We start from the raw sequence: 19,154 nt of genomic DNA on the forward strand, positions 1-19,154 counted from the left end.
ACAAACTCTGTTGCCCTCAGTTACTTGCACAGTAGTTCTTCTCGCTGCCTCTTCGAGATCAGTATTTTATAGTATATAAAGTTCTGTTCTTTGATTCACACACTCCTCACTTCATCCTTTAAGGTATAATTAATGCAACTGAGTCAGATTCAGTAGTTACTCACCAAGCTCTTAGGGTGTTTAATTTCAGTCTAACGTCCTGTCATGTTGAGGTCACCTCACCCTGGTATTGGCACCACTTTCAGTATTTTGGTATAAATCCTAGTTTATAAAAATGACCATGTTATTGCAGGTGTATCTTATAGGAAAAGCAACATTTGTGTGTTTTACAAGATGGTCAGAATATATTGCAAATAACTTTACATGGGAATCAGCTAATGTCTTTTGTGGATTACGCAAAGGAAGTGGAGTGGACTGCAGAATCCTGTCCAGTGATAATGCTAATCAATGAGGTATTTACTTGTAGAGCTGGTGAGTGCTGAGAGAAGGTGATTTCTTGATCTCATAGCTCCTTCTGCATGTGGCAGCCCTTCACCAGTGGAATTTAAACAACATTGAAGAAGAATCTGAATGCCTCTTGCTTGTCTACCTGTTTTCTTTTTTTTTTTTTTAATATGTATTTAAAAGACAGTTATGCCAGATTATCCATCCTCTGTCTCACTCCCTGAATGGCTGCAGGGGCCAAGGTTGGGTCACACTGAGCTAGCAGCAGGAGCTCCATCAGGGACTCTCACATGGTGTCAGTGGACTTTCTGCCACCTTTCTTGGTGCGTTAGTAGGTAGCTGGGTCAGAATTGGAATAACCATATCTTGAACTGGCACTCAGATAGCTGATACTATTGCTGTAGGCTGCAGCTTAACTCACTGTGCCACAAAGCAGGTCTGTTTTTGGCTTTTTGTGTATTTACAGATTGTTCTATAAGAGATAGGGTTATATGGATGTGGTGGATATCATAAACTTCCAGCCAGTTGTTACTTAGCTGTAGCTTTGTGACATGGATGAGCATCTCAAACTCCACTCCAGGTACAGCTGGTTCCCTTCTCAGTGTCTTTATTGCTCTTTGCACCTCCTAGGTCTGGTCAAGCTTAGCCTTTAGGGTCTCACTTTCCCATCCCTGCCAAGAGTCCCTTCTGTTCCTTCTTCAAGAGTCATTTTTGATTCTTCTGGCTGTCTGTCACTTGTTTTCTATGATCAACAGCGCTTAGTTTGTTTAAACACCGCATTGCATGAACGGGTGGACTATCAGCTCATTGCTTGCACTACCATGATTTTCATGCTTTACTTCCTCCAGGCCTCCTTCCAAACTTCGTCTACATCTCAGTAAAACTTAAGGTGATGTCCAAGCTGAGTACTATGGTTGGTTAATGATGGTATTGAGATGTATGAGGACAGGTTAGCAAGGGGCTTGATATTTGGTGATATTTCCTTCAGCTAACTAATTTAAGAGCTTATTTTAGTGGTTGGTCTTGTTTGTCCTACTCACTGGAATGTTTTTTTTAAGAAATTTATTTATTTTGCTAGTATCAGATGATGAATGAAAATATTGAATTTAAAAAGTTATAGGCAAATAGTAGCTACCTAGTCTCAGTTATGGCCCAAGGCTTTCCTGTAGATGTATGTATGCTTTCTCTGATACTATCGTCACCTTCATGTTTTACAGATGAAGGAGTGTTAGAAATGTTTTTGACATGTCCATCTCTATCATGCCTTAATTTATTTTGCATTTTTGTTGTATCTTAAGTTAAGACCTGAATTTGCTGAGGTGGTGTCAGGTAAACAGGTTAGGTTCTATGTTGTGTCAGGAAAACTACAGGAGTTTATACTCATAGCCACTCTTTTAAATAATCTTATTTTTGTTTGACTTAAATTGCTATTGAAATAATTAATCTTATCTTGAGTAGTTTGTAACAAAGCATTACTTTGCAAAAGTAATTTCTCTGAATTTTTTTTTTCATTCAGCTAAAGAGCTAGCTGAAAGAACAAATGGCTAGCGAGGGAAGCTTATGTATCTTCAATCTCTTGTGACACTCTTTATAGTCGTGCACTTGATTCAACATTTCTTTATCTTTTCAGCATCTTTGTGTATATTGTATTCCCTTAGCTTTTGCCCGATATCTGGTGGATTCAGTGTTGATTTTTTCCTTTTTTTCAGTGTTGAGTTTTAAAATATATTCTTAGCTTCTCTGTTGAAAATATCAAATGTTTAGGTTTTCTATATGAATTAGCTATTATAATATTATTATTGTTGATTAGTACAAAGTTGGAAGGTGTCTGCAAGGTTTTGCTGTTGGATGCAATTGAAAAGGCTCTTAAAAGTTGTGTTTTTTTTTTTTTTTTTTGCTTGTTTTTGGGGGATTAGCAGGCCTAACTTATTTGTAAGGGTCAGGTTAGTACTATGCATTTACCAATATTTTAAAAAGTTAATATATTTTAAAAAGACTTAGGAGAGACAGGAAGATCTTCCCTGCAATAGTTCATTTGCCAGTGGCTGCAACGACTGGAGCTGAGCCGATCCAAAGCCAGGAACCATAAGCTTCCGGGTCTCCCGCATGGATGCAGGGTCCCAAGGCTTTAGGCCATCATCTACTGCTTTCCCAGTCCATAAGCAGGGAGCTGGATGGGAAATGGAGCAGCTGGGATAAGAATCGGATCCCAGATGGGATCCTGGCCTAAGCAAGGTGAGGATTTAGCCACTGAGCCATCATACTGGGCCCTTAATACCCTTAATACCGACATTTTTTAAGGCTACATTTATAGAATTGAAGTTGCTGTGTAAAAGGTGAATGCATTATGAATTTGGCTAAATAAAATCAAATGGCTTTTAAAAAAGAAGTGCTGATTGTTTTGGTGTTATCCCATTTCTTGTTACATGTTTTATGATTTATTGAAAATGTTATGTGGACAAACTCATTTTTGTCACGATTTTCTTTTTCTTGAACAGCAAGGATACAAGATATTTTATAAATTTGTTGGCACTTTCATTAGTAGTGGTTTGCTTATTTTTAATTATTTTATGATACAGTTCATTGGCTCTGAGATTTCCCTTCCCCCCTCACCAAGTTCCCTCCCACCCACTGATTCCCCCATATTATTTTTATTTTTTTTCAAAGTCAGATATACAGAGAGGAGAGACAGAGAGGAAGATCTTCCTTCCGATGATTCACTCCCCAAGTGAGCTGCAACGTCTGGTGCTGTGCCGATCCGAAGCCGGGAACCAGGAAACTCTTCTGCGTCTCCCATGCGGATGCAGGGTCCCAATGCATTGGGCCGTCCTCCACTGCTTTCCCAGGCCACAAGCAGGGAGCTGGATGGGAAGTGGAGCTGCCGGGATTAGAACCGGCGCCCATATGGGATCCCGGGGCGTTCAAGGTGACGACTTTAGCCGCTAGGCCACACTGCCGGGCCCGATTCCCCCATATTATTAGAGTAGTATAGTCCTTCATAAATAGACCTTTAAGTCCGTCATTCTGCTGTTTAAGCTCATGCTGACATTGTAGGTCTGGACAGTGACAGAGAGTTCAGCATCCTATTGTCAGTATGTATTGAACAGTTTCATCGGGAGTCCATCTTTCATTTGGAAGTAGAGATACATACTGCATTGTATCTTCACGTCTGGGTATGGTAAGTCCCTATTACGCGGTTACTGTACATCCTGCTAAAAGGAATAGTTTGATTTTTATTAAGTATTTGTCAGGATATTCTAACCAGCCATATTTTAGAATAGTGTGTTTTATCTTACACATTTGAGGTTTGAAAATTCCAGAGTATAAACTGTGGCTCAAGGTGAGAAGTGGGACAAAAGCTGTCACCCTGCATAAGAGATACCACACTTCAAATGCTCTCTTCATAGTGCTACTGCTTTTAATCTATTATTCAAATCTGAGTTGCCAGCTTCTCTCTGCTCTTCGTGAAAATGGAAAAACAGCTGCAGGTTTTTGTGTTTCATTCTAAGGATGTGTATTTGTGCTTTTAGAGTCAACCTTACAGCTGAATATTTTCAAACGTGATCATAATGTGTTAGAGCAGAGCTTGAAGGAAAACTAAAGTAGGACTTTTGAATCAACAGGTTATGAAACTTCAGTCCGTTACCCAAACTTGATGAGGTCAGTACATTTCAAGTCTGTGGATATGTTCATGCCTTCTTTGTCGGGGATGTCTGTGCCTTCCCCCAATCTGCTGGAATTCACAGCAGCATTTGGCTTGTTGGCAGGGGCACTTGGCATGCTGATTGAGACGCCCGTTGGGATGCCTGCCTTCTGTTGCAGTGTGCCTGAGTTGGGGCTTACGCTTCTACTCTGGATTCTGCTTTCTTGTTGATGTGCACCAGGGAGGCAGTAGGTGGTGGTAGATGTAGTGGATTTGTTCTTGCCGTTTATGTGCCATAATGGTTAGTTTCTGGCTTTCTGCTTCTTCATGGGAAGTGACCAAGAGATGGTAGATTTCTGTCCCTCTATTTTTCAAATTAATAAATTGCAAAAACTGTAATGTCTTAAGTATGTTGTATTGTTTTTCCAGTCTCGGACCTGTGTTGCTCCATATGCTTCTAACACAGGCAGAGTCAGCAGCTTATGTTATGTATTTGTAATGCTTTTTTTTTTTATTTGTTTGTAGCCACAATTGTGACAGAAAGTGAATTTCCATCTGTTGGTTCACTCACCCGACAGCTGTAAGCTGAAATCAGGAGCAGAATTCCATCTGGGTCTCCTATATTGCTCCCTGGAGCCAAGTCTGTGGGCCTTCCTTCCCTTTGTCAGGTGCCTTAGCAGGGTATTAGAACAGAAGTGAGGCATTAGGGATTCAGATTGGTGCACATATGGGATGCTGCCATTGCACAGAGCAGCTTAACTTGCTGCACCATAATGCAGGACCCAGCATCTTTAAATTACTTGTTTTAACATTTGAGAGTAGATGAATTTTTGCAGTTTATCCAGTACGAGTACTACTGGGGAGTAAAATATTTTCTAAATTTCCAGAATTGCTCCCCATTTAAAATTTTGTGTAAAGTAAGACAATAGTAAGTTCATAACTATGTACTTCTCGACTGAAATCTTAACTTAATGATAGTGAATTCAATGTGCGTAGCAGTTAGTTTCCAGTGTCAGAGGGGACTATAGAGAGATTATCAAATAAATTGACGAAGTATCTCTAAGTAGGAATTGCATGCAGAAGCTGAACAGTGGACACCAAGAAAAGTCATTGTTTCTTTATTGACACAGACATAACACAATGAAGGCAGGGACTGACCTGTACCATGGTGAAGAGCAATATGCAGCCATAACCATTAATCACCTAAGATTTTTCATTATTTTATATGTGTATATTAGTAGTTTTCTACTTTTTATAAACCATTATTTTATGTGGCAAATCCACTAAATGGCAATTAGATGCACAGTCCCAAGAGAGGAAGTTTGAAGAGTTATTGGGAGCTCACAACTCATTTGGACTGAGATTGATGTTTTTAAAATCTGTAAGTAAAGTCTCCTAAAACCTTTATTAAAGCCCAGAATGATTCCTTTACAAACAACGTGACACTGGTTATTGACAGCAAGGATCCTGACAGTGCTTAAAACCCTTTGCGTGTGTTTATGTGAGTACTTTGAATACTGAATCAGGGACTATAGTTAGGCACAGAATGGGGAGAATCTGGTAATGTGTTCAGTCGTTTATGTGCTCGTAGAAATGATGATGATTTCCTGTGTTTTTGTTTTTGTTAAGATTTATCTTACGTATTTGAAAGGTGGAGTTCTAGAGAAGGGGTGAGAGAGGGAAGACATCTCCCGTGAGTTGGTTCACTCCTCAGATGGCCACAACAGCTGCAGCTGGGGCACACCTCAGCTGAAGGCAGGAAGTTTATGAATCTTCCACACGGGATAGAGGCCAAGAATTTCCGTCATTCTGTGCTGCTTTCCTCGGTGAATCAGCGGGGAGCTGGACTGGAAGTGTGGAGCGCTGCAAGTAGCAGCTTAGCCAATTATGACACCATACCAAGTCCTCCACTTTTAATATCTCAGTTCAGAAAAATAGCAGAAAGAGGCATACATCTTTACTCTTAAGATGATTCCTGACAACTGTGAACAAACATTGGACCGAATACTTCTGTTAACCACGTCTAGAAACATTTCAATAAAAAAGGCCTTTCGTATTAGTGAAAAACATAGAAAGATAAAATGCTTTGTTTTCTACTGCCGATAAATTTTAATTATTTAATGTGTTGGTTATCTGTCCTTTGAGTATATTTTGGAGTCTCAAGAAACTAACTTTACTCTTTTCAACTTGAACAGTTTTTGATGAAATCAGTCTAGCTTCAATTAGTACAATATGGCATACATCTCAATTTATATGTATATCTCACTTTAAAACTTAGTATTAGTTATAGTAATAGTTTGACTTGATTGCCAGAACTATGTTTGCAAGAAAATATTGGCACTCATTTCACACACACACACACACACACACACACACAATAAGAACAGGGGTTCCAAATAAAACACAAATATTACTACCAGAGTATTTCAAAAAGTTCCTGGCGAGTGAAATTTTAAAAAAAAGTTTAATGCAAAATACTTTAAATCTATATAAAAAGATTAGTGGAATGTACCTAAAATTCCTTGGCCAATTTCACATAAAACGTTACATTCAGATCCCCCAAGCAACTGTTAGCCCTTCCTGTAGAAGGCTATCTCCTGGAATTCTGTTTCACTTGACTCCAGCATTTCACAAGTGAAAAATGATGTGGTATGTATGGAGCTTGAGCTGGATCAGGAGCCACTGATGAAATCAGCCACAGTGTGTCTAGCATGAGTGAACTAAGAAATAAAGCAAAACAGAGGAAGGTTCAATGTGAGCTTGGGTAGTTTCCAATTTTGCCAAAATGTAAATATGGGTTCAGTTAGGAATTTTATTTTTCAGTACATTTATTCTCAATTACTTTGTTCACTGAGTTTTTATAGTGTATCTAATGCTAAGAGAGAAGGATGAGATTTTACTGGGTCAGTTAAAAGGATAAAAACCAGAAAAAAAAAAAACCCTGAGTAAATATGCTAAATGATGATCTCTGGGGAAACACTTAATTTCTTATCACACAGGTGTTATCAAGGTAGCTGCAAATATTGTCAGAAAAATTTGCTTTTAATTTGTTTATTTCTTATAAGTTACCAATATTTAATATAGAAAAGTCTTTTTTTGTATCGAGTGTAGGGGAATATGAGGAGAAAATTTGTCCAGCAAGAATCATAAGATGATGTTATGAGAATACCAATTTTCCTACTTCAGTAAAATTACTTGCAGACATTACCGATCAGCTAGAGTTTAAAAGGTTAATTCAATCAAGACCCTCCTCTGCGTTACTGGTTGCTTGAGAGAGTGTGACCTGTGCTGTCGCTGGGGAAGTTTACAACAGTATTTCTTCAAAGGATGGGGTAGGGGAGTGTAATATCTTTGGAGCACTAACTTGAGGCCGGGTCTATTACCCAGAGCTATCCTGGGTGGTTTGAAAAGCTCATCCTGCCTCATTTTGAGGAAGGTTAGTTTGTTGTACCTGTGTGGACTCCCTTCTGGGGTCTCTGTTCTGTTCCCTTGATTTTCCTCTCTGTTTCTGTGCTGTACCAGACTGTTTTGATTACCATTGTCCTGTAATATATATTGAAGTTTGGAATTGTAATTCTTCCAGCTTGATTCTTATTTTTCAGGATAGCTTTGGCTATTTGTGGTCTTGTGTGTTTCCAGATGAATTTGTTCTTTCTGTTTCTGAGATGAATGTTGTTGGGATTTTGGTTGGCATCTCAATGAATCTGTATATTACTTCTGGCAATATGGACATTTTGATGGTGTAGATTCTACTGATCTAGGGACATGAAAATTTTTTTTTGTCTTTTAATGTCTTATGCTATTTTTTCAATATTTTGTAATTTTCTTGAAGTAATATTTATATGAAGGATATGTATTGCATTTTACAACATTTTATGCTCAAGAGTTCCTTACTAATGTAAAAATTAAAAAAACTCGTGAAAGATAGTTACATATTTTTTGCTATCATAGTTCATTATAAAATTAAGACTGTATATGTAGTCGAAGGCATCTCTTAAAAAATGACTTTCGCAAAATATTCAGGGCTGTTTAGTACCTTAGATTGTACTTTTTTCCATCTCAACTCAAATGAAGTTTACCTCCAGACTTACTGAAAAGTCTGACTTTATGAAAGGCTTGGGTTAAATATTCATTTTTCAAAATTCTACAGCAAAGGTCTCTATTATTACATACTCTCCAGAACCACAATATTGATGCTACTCTGGGTTTAAAAGGACAGCCAGGAAGTATGTGGGCACTTCGAAATGTCGGTGGAAAAGTGAGATTCAATAATAATGTTTATTTTGATTCATAAGTATTTTGAAACCCATGTATAGTTTTTCAAAATACCCATTTTCTATGAATAAGCTTTAAATCTTTTTGTAACAAAATAATTATAAAGTAATTTGATTTTCTGTAAGGTTTTGTAAGTGCTCACATAGAGTTCTCTTGCCAGGTACATTTTTCAGGAGTTCGGGATGAATGTAGAATATAGAATGTAGAAATGGAAGGAATTTCTCACATGTCCAATTCAGCTTGATTTTAGTGAGCAACAATTCTTGTGAGTTAGCGGTTTGTCAGTGAGCAGTTTAGGAATGGAAAGGAATTCTGCCATGTCCAAATCAGCTTATCTTGATTTTTATTTACTGGTGAGCACGTTGCAAAGCCCCTTCAATAGCTTGCATTAGTAGAAGCAGACCCTTGCACTGGCAGACCTGTTCATCAGATGATTGCCATAGAGGAATTAGCAATCTTCGAAACGTCCTTCAGAAGTGATTTTCCTCCAAGGGTCATGGAGCTTTCGTGTCCCGATTTTCTGGCATGATTTGTGGCTACTCATTTTAGCCTTAGCAAATAGAACTGTAAATGGGAGATTCTTGCTTGCTTGATTTTTCTTCTCTCTTTCACTCTCTCTCTTTTTAATTCTTTATTTGAGTTACGGTGAGAGAGTTACTGAATCACTGGCCTCCTCCCCCCCCCCCCCCCTTACACAATGACCCCAGCAGCTGGGGCTTGGCCAGTTTGAAGGCAGGAATCAGGAGCTTCTTCCACATACCCTTGATGGGTGGCCCAAGGCCACACTTTTTAGCTGTCCTGTTTTTCTCAGTCCATCAGCAGAGGGCAGGGACAGGATGAGAAGTAGAGTAGCTGGCACATGAACCAGCACCCAGGTCTTACCTGCAATAGCCTTATACATTCCTCTTCTTAAGTAAATTAATTGGATTATTTAGTCTTGCCTTTTTCTGTTTCATTATCCAGCTCCGTGAAATTTAAACTCATGAGCGTTTTTTTTTTTTTAATGAAGTAAAAACTGGCTGTGTCATTTCTCTTTCAAAAAGATTATGGTGCCACAAATAAAGATGTTTTGAATCTAGGACATGCACACAGAGGGCTGTTTATCAGAGAAGACTATGTTTAGTATTTTCTGTTGAGTCTTAAATGGTCCAACGGGATTATGTAAGGTGGAATTAGCTCAATGTACATGATTTGCTTTTATTGTAATGGCTGAAGCACATAAGCTACCTTCTTCGCCCTTATTTCCGCTTTAAACTCAATGTGGACCGCTGGAGTTACTATTCTTTTAACACAAGGTTTGAATTATGTCAGACCCATGTATGAGACCATTGCATAGATTTAGTATAACTAGTGACAAGTCTAAACTCTTTTTGTTTAGACTTTTTAAGGTTTAGTTTTTATCTGTCTTGTCCATTGTATAATTTCTTGACTATTATATACATTACATGAGAATTCCCAGTGTGTCATGAACTTAGACTTTTACTTTTTTTTTTTTTTTTTTGTGATTGCAGAGCCTTTACATTCTGGATTTTCTTAGCTTGGCACATGTTTGCTCATCCGAAGAGTAGAATAGTGAAGGCTTCCCTTTCCATCCTGGCCTCAGGGGCCAGTTCTCTAAGGATGAGGCTCATGCCGTATGCTTCTCTTTGGCCAATATGAACTCATTCCACTGTGTGTGATTGTGTATATTTTCTTTCCTCTAATCCAGTACACTTTATTAACCCATAACTGAAATTCAAAGATCTTTATAAAATCACTGATAAAAATATTGTTAGCAAAGATTTATGGAAATTTGGTACAACTGGTAGGTAGATATTTAGAACTCTTTGATTGGAAATTATTGCAAACATTAAGTTAATGCCTCAAGAAAACCAGTAATAATTTTCTAACAGTTTCAGTTTGAGATATGTCTGAAATGGCAGTGATAAGCAACAAATAGCAGGGGTTGACCCACTTACTTGGCTCAGCTGCTTGTAGTTGTTTTTAATCACAATCCTGGAGTCCAGAATTAACTGTGGCCATGAAGGACAGCAATTAAGACCATTTGTCTTCCAAATGAGTCAATGTAGGTTCCACTGGCAGTTTAGATTTATTTCTAGAGGACTCCCATGCCTATAAAGGGTATTGGGGGACCTGAAGTTTTGTGTTGGAAAGCAATACATCATTTTAACATTGTGATAACAAATTATATTTTGAGATGAATTTTCCCCTTGCTATGTGAAGATAATATTTCCTAGCAACCTCTTTTCATTGATTAGTTTTAAATTAAAAATTGCATAATTTTTCATGAGTATGCATATAAAAAGGCTATTCTAAGTGTATTTAATAGTGGTAACCTTTCCAGCTGCTGGAGTATGGTTGTTTTATTATTATACAAATATGTGTGAGAGGCAGAGACACACAGAGAACTCCCATCTGGTACCTGTACTCATATGTCTTGAAGCCTGAGCTCTGCCAGATCAAACCTGGACCCGCCAGCGAGCCAGGGACTGTATTTCATTCTCTTGTTCGAGTGATGGCTCCCAGTTACTTTAGACATCATCCCTCTCTCGCAGATGTCTGCATTAGCAGGAAAGTGGAGTTAGGAGCTGGAGATGTGAATTGAAGCAACGCCAACACTCCTGATATGGAAGACGAGCATCTCCACTTCTGGTCTCTATTCCTGTTCCTAGCTGTTACAGAGTGATTAAGACTGATTCAAGGATGCACACCACACATTGGGCTTTTGAGAAGCATTTAGGGCTGTGCCGACATCTGAATGTCTCTGAGATCCTACTTGGCTCTTCACGGGAGAATGCGATGTCACTCATGTTCACACTGAGGAAAACTTGATAAAGAAAGCCAGAAGAGCAGAATTTATTTACTGAGGTTCATTCTTGAACTTCTGATGCACCTGTTGCTCAGCAGAGGATTTGCGACTTTCTTCTTAAAGGTTGTCATGAACATTAGACAAATAAGACATTTGAATGGTGGCTAGTTATTGGTTTTTCTCATGAAAGCCACTGCTGGATTTTCATTAGTTCTAATCTGTTTTCTTTTAAGATTGGACATAGGGCTGGTTTTCATTTTCATGATTTGACTAAACTAGAAATGTTGACTTGTGTGTGTGTCTGCATATGTAGGGTGACAAGGAAAAGTAATTATTCTATTTTTTTGCCATACAGTTGCCCTTAGAAAAAGAAGCTTACACAAAAAAGGAAGTTCTTGTTATTAAGCCTATTAGGTAGAAGTAGTGAATGTGTGTATTGGCTAATCTGATTGATTTTTTTGCTATAGGGTCTGCAACCCATTATGATTTCCTGTGCAAATAGTCTAAAAAAGTATGAGAGTGTCACACACCTCAACAATATTCTTCCTTATGAACTGTTATGTTTCATTTGCTATGAGTACAAAGAACTTACATTACGAGAAAAGCTAATTTTTACTGTTACTTCCCCTCTCTCCATTACATTTATTAAAAATGTCTTAAATTCTAGGCAATTTGTGCATTTCAGAAAAGACTTGGAATGTATACTTCTGGGGTTCTTTTTAATATTTCAAAGTCTGTGCCTCAGCCTGTTTTTTGAGGCTCAAATTGGTTTCTTACTCAAACAGAATATACTCATAGAAATTTCTTATTTTAAAAATTCTGTCTGCCAGGCTGCATATCTCAGTGATGCCTTTTGCTCCCCAGCGCCTCTCCCCTTGAAGACTCTGGATTGTAACGGTGGTCCTCTTTCCTCCTTGCAGGTGGCTGTACTTTTGATGATGGCCCCGGGGCCTGTGATTACCACCAGGATCTGTATGATGACTTTGAGTGGGTGCATGTCAGTGCACAGGAGCCTCACTATCTGCCGCCTGAGATGCCACAAGGTGAGAGTCAGTGTTGGCAGAGGAAATGTGTGGCTGCTAACATTTGCTTCCGTATAACCAGTTAACTTATTTGTAGTAATAAGCTAATTTACTTTAAACCTTGTGCACATCTGAGAGGCTCAAAGTGTACTTTGCTTTACATATAATAACTTTCTCAAATCCTACATAATAGAAAATATACTAACCCCTTTTCTCTGTTTTAGTAAAAAAAAATAAAAATTATTAGAAGGGATTCCATGTTTAATAGACATAATAAACTAAATCAAAATAGAAGAACAACAGAAATTCATTTTAAAACATCTTTAAACATGGTATTACCTCATTTGATATTTGTTTAATAAATCACACTGGTTCAGTTCACCCAGACTGAGGGAAAGCAAGAGGTTAAGACCCACTGGTGGGGAGAGAGGTCGTCTGGTTCTCCTGATGGCCATGGACTCATCTGCCAGGGGTTCCCAGAGGACACAGCATTGCCACAAAATTGTCAATGGGAGAAGGTCTTCCCAGTGAATTCCCGAGAAATAGGGCTGAAATCTTTGCATTCCTCAGGTAGACCTTGCTGCATGTTAAACAATGAACTATATTTTCTAATTCTTTGCTTGAACATTCACATAAGATATCAATATATACATGCAATTCTAGACTAATATTTTTTTTTATTTCAATTCTGCATGCTAACTGGCAGTTCATTGCAAGTACTGTGCATATATATTCAGCAATAAAGTATTAAATTATTAAAAAATGAAACCATACGAAGGAATTTTAAACTATAATACTAAAGAGGAAGGACTGTTTTCCTTCTAATATTTACAAAGAAATTAACACATACAGTGTGTAAACATATTACCATGCATTTATAGAATAAAATGATACAATTGTTTTGTTAATAAATGATCATGTAATTGATTAACTTGTCTATTGCTAATTATACTTGTAGCAGTTTTTGTGATTGTTCAACTGTAAGTGATAATAACTTTTCCTGAAAGTTAAAAATGTCCTTCCTACACCAAGGGTGAGTTTCCGATATGATAACTTCAGACATAATTATTTAAGGGTTACATGTCAATCCTGCTGACAGGAGAGGGAAAATGCCATCCGTGCACTCTAATTAATACGATTTTTTTTAAGGAGTGAAAACCTCACCCGTAATTAACAATGCACCCTAGAGCATCAGTCACAAAATGTAACCTAAATGCCCCCATTTCTGTATTTTGACTGGCAAATAAGCATAATAATTACATACTTTATCAAGTTGCTTTTTTATTATGTTTTTTATTATGTTTTTTATTATGTTTTATACACATTCATAGTGGAATGAATTAAATCTGCTCTGTATTCTACACTGTCACTTTCCATTGCTGAGTAGGCAAATTCTATTTATGAGGCTGAACTCAGCCTAATTTCCCCTGCCAAGTAATAGATTGGTCCTATATGTGCGTAACAGCCTTTACTTCTTACCATTGACGTGTATGTTGTTAGCAGACTCTCTGAGTTTTGTACGTAGGTTCCTATTTTTCCTTCAAAGAACCCAACTTTATGTTTCTGAGCATTTTAAATAAAGAGGCTATTAGTTTTGTTTGTTGTTGTTTTCATCTGAATTTCTCTGTGGCATATCTAGACTGAGATTAGTTGATATAAAAGTGTCTGGGCTGCAGTACCCACGTTTTGATTTATTGTCAGAGAATAATCAGAAAGCTGTTGAGTTATGGAAGTGTTGTCATTGTTAATTACCATTGACAGTAGTAATGAATAGCTAAAGAGATACTGCTCAGAAGACCTTGTTGGCTCACCTTTCATAAACAGCTTCATCTGTGCTTACAACAGCGGATGATATGCACAGAAAAAGAAAGTGTTTGAAATTTAGCCACAGCTTCCAATTAATAGGACATAAGTAATTAATCATGCAAAGAAGGGGGAAAGGTCACAGCCCTGTGATTTTTGCCTAATGTAAGTAACTGTGTTTAGTTTTCAGAGACTAGAGAATGTGTTCCGTTATATTTTTCAGCTGTATTGATAACTGTTTTCCCATTCTTCTGCTATTCCTTTAAAGTGCTGACTAAATGTTATCTGCTTCTGAATTGATAAAAAGGTGATATTTTGATTCACCTTATTATTGCATTTGGAATGATCCTTATATTTTGAAATAACTGCTTGCCTTAAAATAAGTCTGCCTTGATAAATAGCAAAATTCTGTCAAGCATTTGGCAGCTCTAAGTTAAGAAAGTTCTTTCTCTGATACAAACTTGTTAGTGAACTTTTTAGAATATTAACTGACTTCTGCTTACTGGTCTTTTTGAGTTAGAAACCAAGATAAGTACAAGAACAGTAACGTGACAAAATAAAGAAATGCAGAGAGCCAAAGAGAATTGAGAAATGGAAGAAATGAGTTCTCTGGTAGGAAGATAGAGTACCGTCAATTATTGTGTAAAATGTCCTGCAGCACTTTCCTGCCGCATAGTCTGCTCTTGTCAGGTGGCAGTATATCTGAAAACACTCCCTAGCCTGTAACAGCATGCTAAAGGAAAAAAAAAATAATAAAAAAATGGAGGCTTTGTAAAACTGACTTGGTGTTCAAGAATCTTATGAAAATAAACACCATATTAATCATCAAGATTATTCAAATTTAAATAAATATTACAAAAGGACTAGACACTCACTGGAAGGGTGCTAATCAGGAGCCTGAGTGCCGCTCAGGGGAGGAGGAGGAGAAACTGCCACGTGCTACTTTTCAAGAAATTCATGGAACCTTTTGTGCGACTGCCTCCATCGCCTGCGGATTCTTGAGAGTGTGAGGCAAGGAAAACTGGGGATACAGGATCACTAAAAGATATGCATGGGGAAATTTATAATACTAAAGTTTGCAGTAGTCTGAACCTGAACAGAAGTCAAATGTGTCAGAAATGTAATGTGTGAATAAGTGAGTATATTTATGAAATGGGATACTGTGTTGCAGTGCAAAGAAAACTATTGCTATACATAACATGATGGGTAAAATTCATAAACAAAACCCACACAAAGAAGCTAGTGATTATATAAATTGTAAAAACAATAGTCAAGGTCTTACTTGGCAGTAAGTAGGAGATGAGGGCAGGCAGTGTTTACTTCTTTACAGGTGGAAGAAGGGTGCTTCCTAGATAGTGATAATGATCTGATTTATTCATGATTTTTTTTCACAGGCTCAAACTGTCTGAAAATTACTGAGCTGTGCGTGGCTAGTTATGTATCTTTCAGTCATTCCTTACAAAGATACCTTTAGGAAACTAAAATAATGAGTAGTATTTCTGTGGATTAGAACAAGAGTAGAAGATTTTATTTTTTCCACCTTTTTGATATTCTGCCCATACTAACACACACACATCTGTATAATGTTTTTTGACACCAATTCTTTGTCTGCTTGGGGTTCATCCACTTTGGAAGGAGCTTCTCTACTGCCTTGGCACTCTTTGATCTCTGTTCTTCTGGCTGAGATTCCCCCCACTGTGTTTTGTACATTACACTTCCACGGAGGCTGTTAGGGTATCGTTTGTGTCTGTTGTTGTCTTTCCTATACTGTAATGTCATTATGAGCAGAGACCATGTTCCCCCCGAGCCAAGATACTACTTCTTCATTCCCGTACAGAAATTTCAGCTTTTCTAGCACAAGTCTTAAAACATTTTAATCTAGTTTAAATAGTAAAGGTTACTTTTTTCTATTGTTAGGGAATTTGTTTTTTTTTTTTTAATTATTTATTATTTAACTTCAGTAATTACATTGTATTATGTGACACAATTATATAGATACTTGGGTTCTCCCCACCCCTCCCTAAACCCTCCCACCATGGTGGATTCCTCCACCTAGTTGCATAACCACAGCTCAAGTTCAGTTGAGATTCCCCCATTGCAAGCGTATACCAAACATAGAGTCCAGCATCTTATTGTCCAGTCAAGTTCAACGGCTTCTTAGGTATACCCTCTCTGGTCTGAAGACAGAGCCAGCAGAGTTTGTTGTTAAAAAATTTTTTTTGCAAGTGTTATATTGAGTTCATACTTTAGCACTTAATCAAAAACTTTCCCATCATTATCAGTTTTTGACTTTTGCCTTTGTAAGTGTAGCTTACTTTCTGAGCTGAAGTGTTATTAATACTATCAGGAATTTTCCTCTTCACATTTCTTTCATTTTGTTTCCTTTGCTCTCTGTTATGTCCTCTGCTTGTCAAATTAACTCCTCTGTTCTTTAAAAACCTGTTATATAATCCATAAGGAATAAGAGGTGTTGAATGGAAATGTAAATTATTCTTTGACCTGAAATGCCTCTGTGCCCATGACTTTGTTTGCCAAATGTTCTTTTATGCTTATAGTCCTATGAAACAAATTTGTTGGGCTCTTGTAATATGTGCTACCCAGAATGCAAGAAGAGATTGTGACTTAACATCTCAATACACACATCTTTCGTTGTACTTTCTCTTTTTAACAGATTTTTATAAAATGACTAATTAAATTTTCCTTTGGGGTCTCTGGAGTACCCATTTGATAGTATTTAACATTACAACTACTTGGTGTTCTCAGTCTGGTCCTTTTTACTGATAATAATGTAAATGACTGAAATGCGTAGTGTGTATGTGTCTGTGTGTATTGATGATTGAAGTAAAAATTCATTCCTCCTTTGTAAAAAGTAGAGAGATGTGATTCAATAGTTTAAAACTTTATTAACTTGCATTTCTAACCTTCTTTTCAAATCCTCAAGCTAAAATTCAAATGTTACACGCGATTACATAAAGAAGAAAAATGCTGTCAAGAAATGTGTCTTTATATTAGCTTGTTATTTTTAGTAATGTGTTTCATTGTTTTGCCCTAGATTTTAAACAGCAACTTTTATACGAGTTGCTAAAAGAAGACTTTCCTTCTTTTCAAATATAGTTTTGTATATTCCCTAGAGAGTTGAAAGGGTCACATGATTCCTACCTTGCTTTAAATTTTTTTTTCCATTTCATATTGTTTTCATAGTTGAGAGGGATGCCCGCCTATGTCTACTTCTCATTCAGCTGGGGAGAGTCAGATACGAAGGAAAGTGGGTGGGACAAATGTTTGATATATATTTCTCCTTTCTCTGCATGGGAGTGGGAGACTGCTCCTTGCTGTCAGACTACATTAATATCTGGGTATGAAGGGCAGTTATTTGAGGGCCACTTAGAGACACTGATATGTGGAAGAATGCTCCAAAGATGTTTTATGAATGGTTTTGGTAGTGAGACATTGTTGGTTTCATTGCTCCAGGATTGAGAAAATCTTTCCAATGTCTATTGGTTGATAAAGTCCACCTAAGAGCATCTACAAACTCAGAAACATGCTGCGTAATTTGGAAAGGAGAGTTGTCCAACCTGTTCTGCTTTTCATCCTCTGATGAGACAGGAGACATCCTGCTGGCCTAGGTGAACTGGCTGTCATGTACTTCATGTGCATCACGGCACGCTGTTCACTACGCAGGTATCAATAGCTGAGGAGGCCCAATCCTGATACATGCACTCCAAGGTCAGATATTACATCCTGTCATTTTTCTCTGTGGCCAGCATTTGAATCCAGCAGTCCAGTTGAGGATCCTCCAAGAAATGTTGTTTAGGGTGACTTTCAGACTTTTGTTTGCACCAGCCTGTGGGGAGTCAGGTCCATTCTGTCAGCTGCACCAGCCAGTGCACATAACAGTGGATACAGTGGCCTTGCCAGTTCTGCTCCAACCCCATACTTCATGTGGATCAATGTTTGCTGAGGCCCACCCCAGACAGCCCATTACAGACATAGTCCTCATATATACCATTGGGTACTCCTGTGTAGTCAGAGGAACCCCAAAACTCCCAACAGGCCAGCTCCCATCCCTTGCTGTTTTCAATCATCAGCCCAGCAGGAGCTATGGCCTAGTAGAGGGGTTCTGTAAGTTCCCCTACCAGGCTTGCTCACAGCCCCAGGTCCCGTGGGGGCTGGTGGGTGCAGCAGCCCTGTTTGGTGTGATCTGCCCCCAGTCCTGGACTGGGTGGGTGCTGCAGCCTCTCCCGCCTGTTCTCCTAGCCTAGTTCTTATGAGTGTTAAGTGTATTCCTGTCAGGTGAATTCAGTGGTTCAGCCTGACTCAGGCCATTACCACCTGCAGCTTTCCATGTAAACCAGTGGATGTTGTAGTCCCAACGAGGTGAGCCCACAAGTCCCTTGCAGAATCTATCCCCAGATATGGTTCTTTTGTATTCTGGTGGGTACTATAGGTGGGTGTTATGGCCCATTTCCTGCCTTGACTTTTCACTGGTGAGTACTGTGACCTAATCCAGCCAGGCATACCCCTAGCCCCAGCTTTTGAGTGCAGCATTGGTTCATGGGTGATGCTGTTTAGCCCAGCCCAGTTCTTCCATGTGAATGGGTGCCTTGACCTGACCCAGAAATGCCCTTGTGTTTCCCACCTGTAAACTACGGCACCTCAGCTCTGTTGCCTTCCTGCAAGAGCTGTGATCCAGTTCAAGAAAGACTCCAGACGTCACTCCTCCTGGTCAAATAGATCCTCATCTGTTCCCACTCTAATACATCTGCAGAACTCCTTCTGTGGGTAATCTGCACACTACCGCCTGGGGGTAGGGATGTTGTGCGCTGGCCTAGTATTCCTTGCCTTACTTATCTTAAAGAAAGAAAGAAATAAGCAACTCTGCTGGCATACTGCTGTAGTTAATAGAAATTGGGCATGAAGCAGGCCTAGAATGCTGGACAGCTACTGCTTGCTGCTCTCTCTGCAGTGTAACACTTAGCTAGGTACAAAGCATCCTTGGCAGTTTCCTACAACTTGGGTCTACCTTGCCTTCTTCCTTAGTAGTGTACTGACAGCCAAATATTGATGTCACTTTTTGATGTATATAAAGCTAAATTTCTGCCAAATTTTGTCTGTCTCGGTAGTACTCTTTTAATAATATGGAATATATAATTATCAG

The 19,154-nt window shown here is 38.4% G+C and overlaps 1 protein-coding gene across 4 annotated transcripts in view; it reads left to right on the forward strand.

Moving 5' to 3' along the window:
• Window positions 1–19,154, forward strand: part of PTPRK (protein tyrosine phosphatase receptor type K) — a 543,822-nt gene that overhangs the window by 110,138 nt on the left and 414,530 nt on the right. For all 4 annotated transcript variants that reach the window (XM_058676844.1, XM_058676903.1, XM_058676779.1 and 1 more), the window contains exon 2: window positions 12,092–12,214. In XM_058676844.1, the coding sequence (XP_058532827.1) occupies window positions 12,092–12,214 (123 nt within the window). The remainder of the gene's footprint in view (window positions 1–12,091; window positions 12,215–19,154) is intronic.

This window comes from Ochotona princeps, chromosome 1 (assembly GCF_030435755.1).
Source record: "Ochotona princeps isolate mOchPri1 chromosome 1, mOchPri1.hap1, whole genome shotgun sequence".
Classification (NCBI taxonomy): Eukaryota; Metazoa; Chordata; class Mammalia; order Lagomorpha; family Ochotonidae; genus Ochotona; species Ochotona princeps.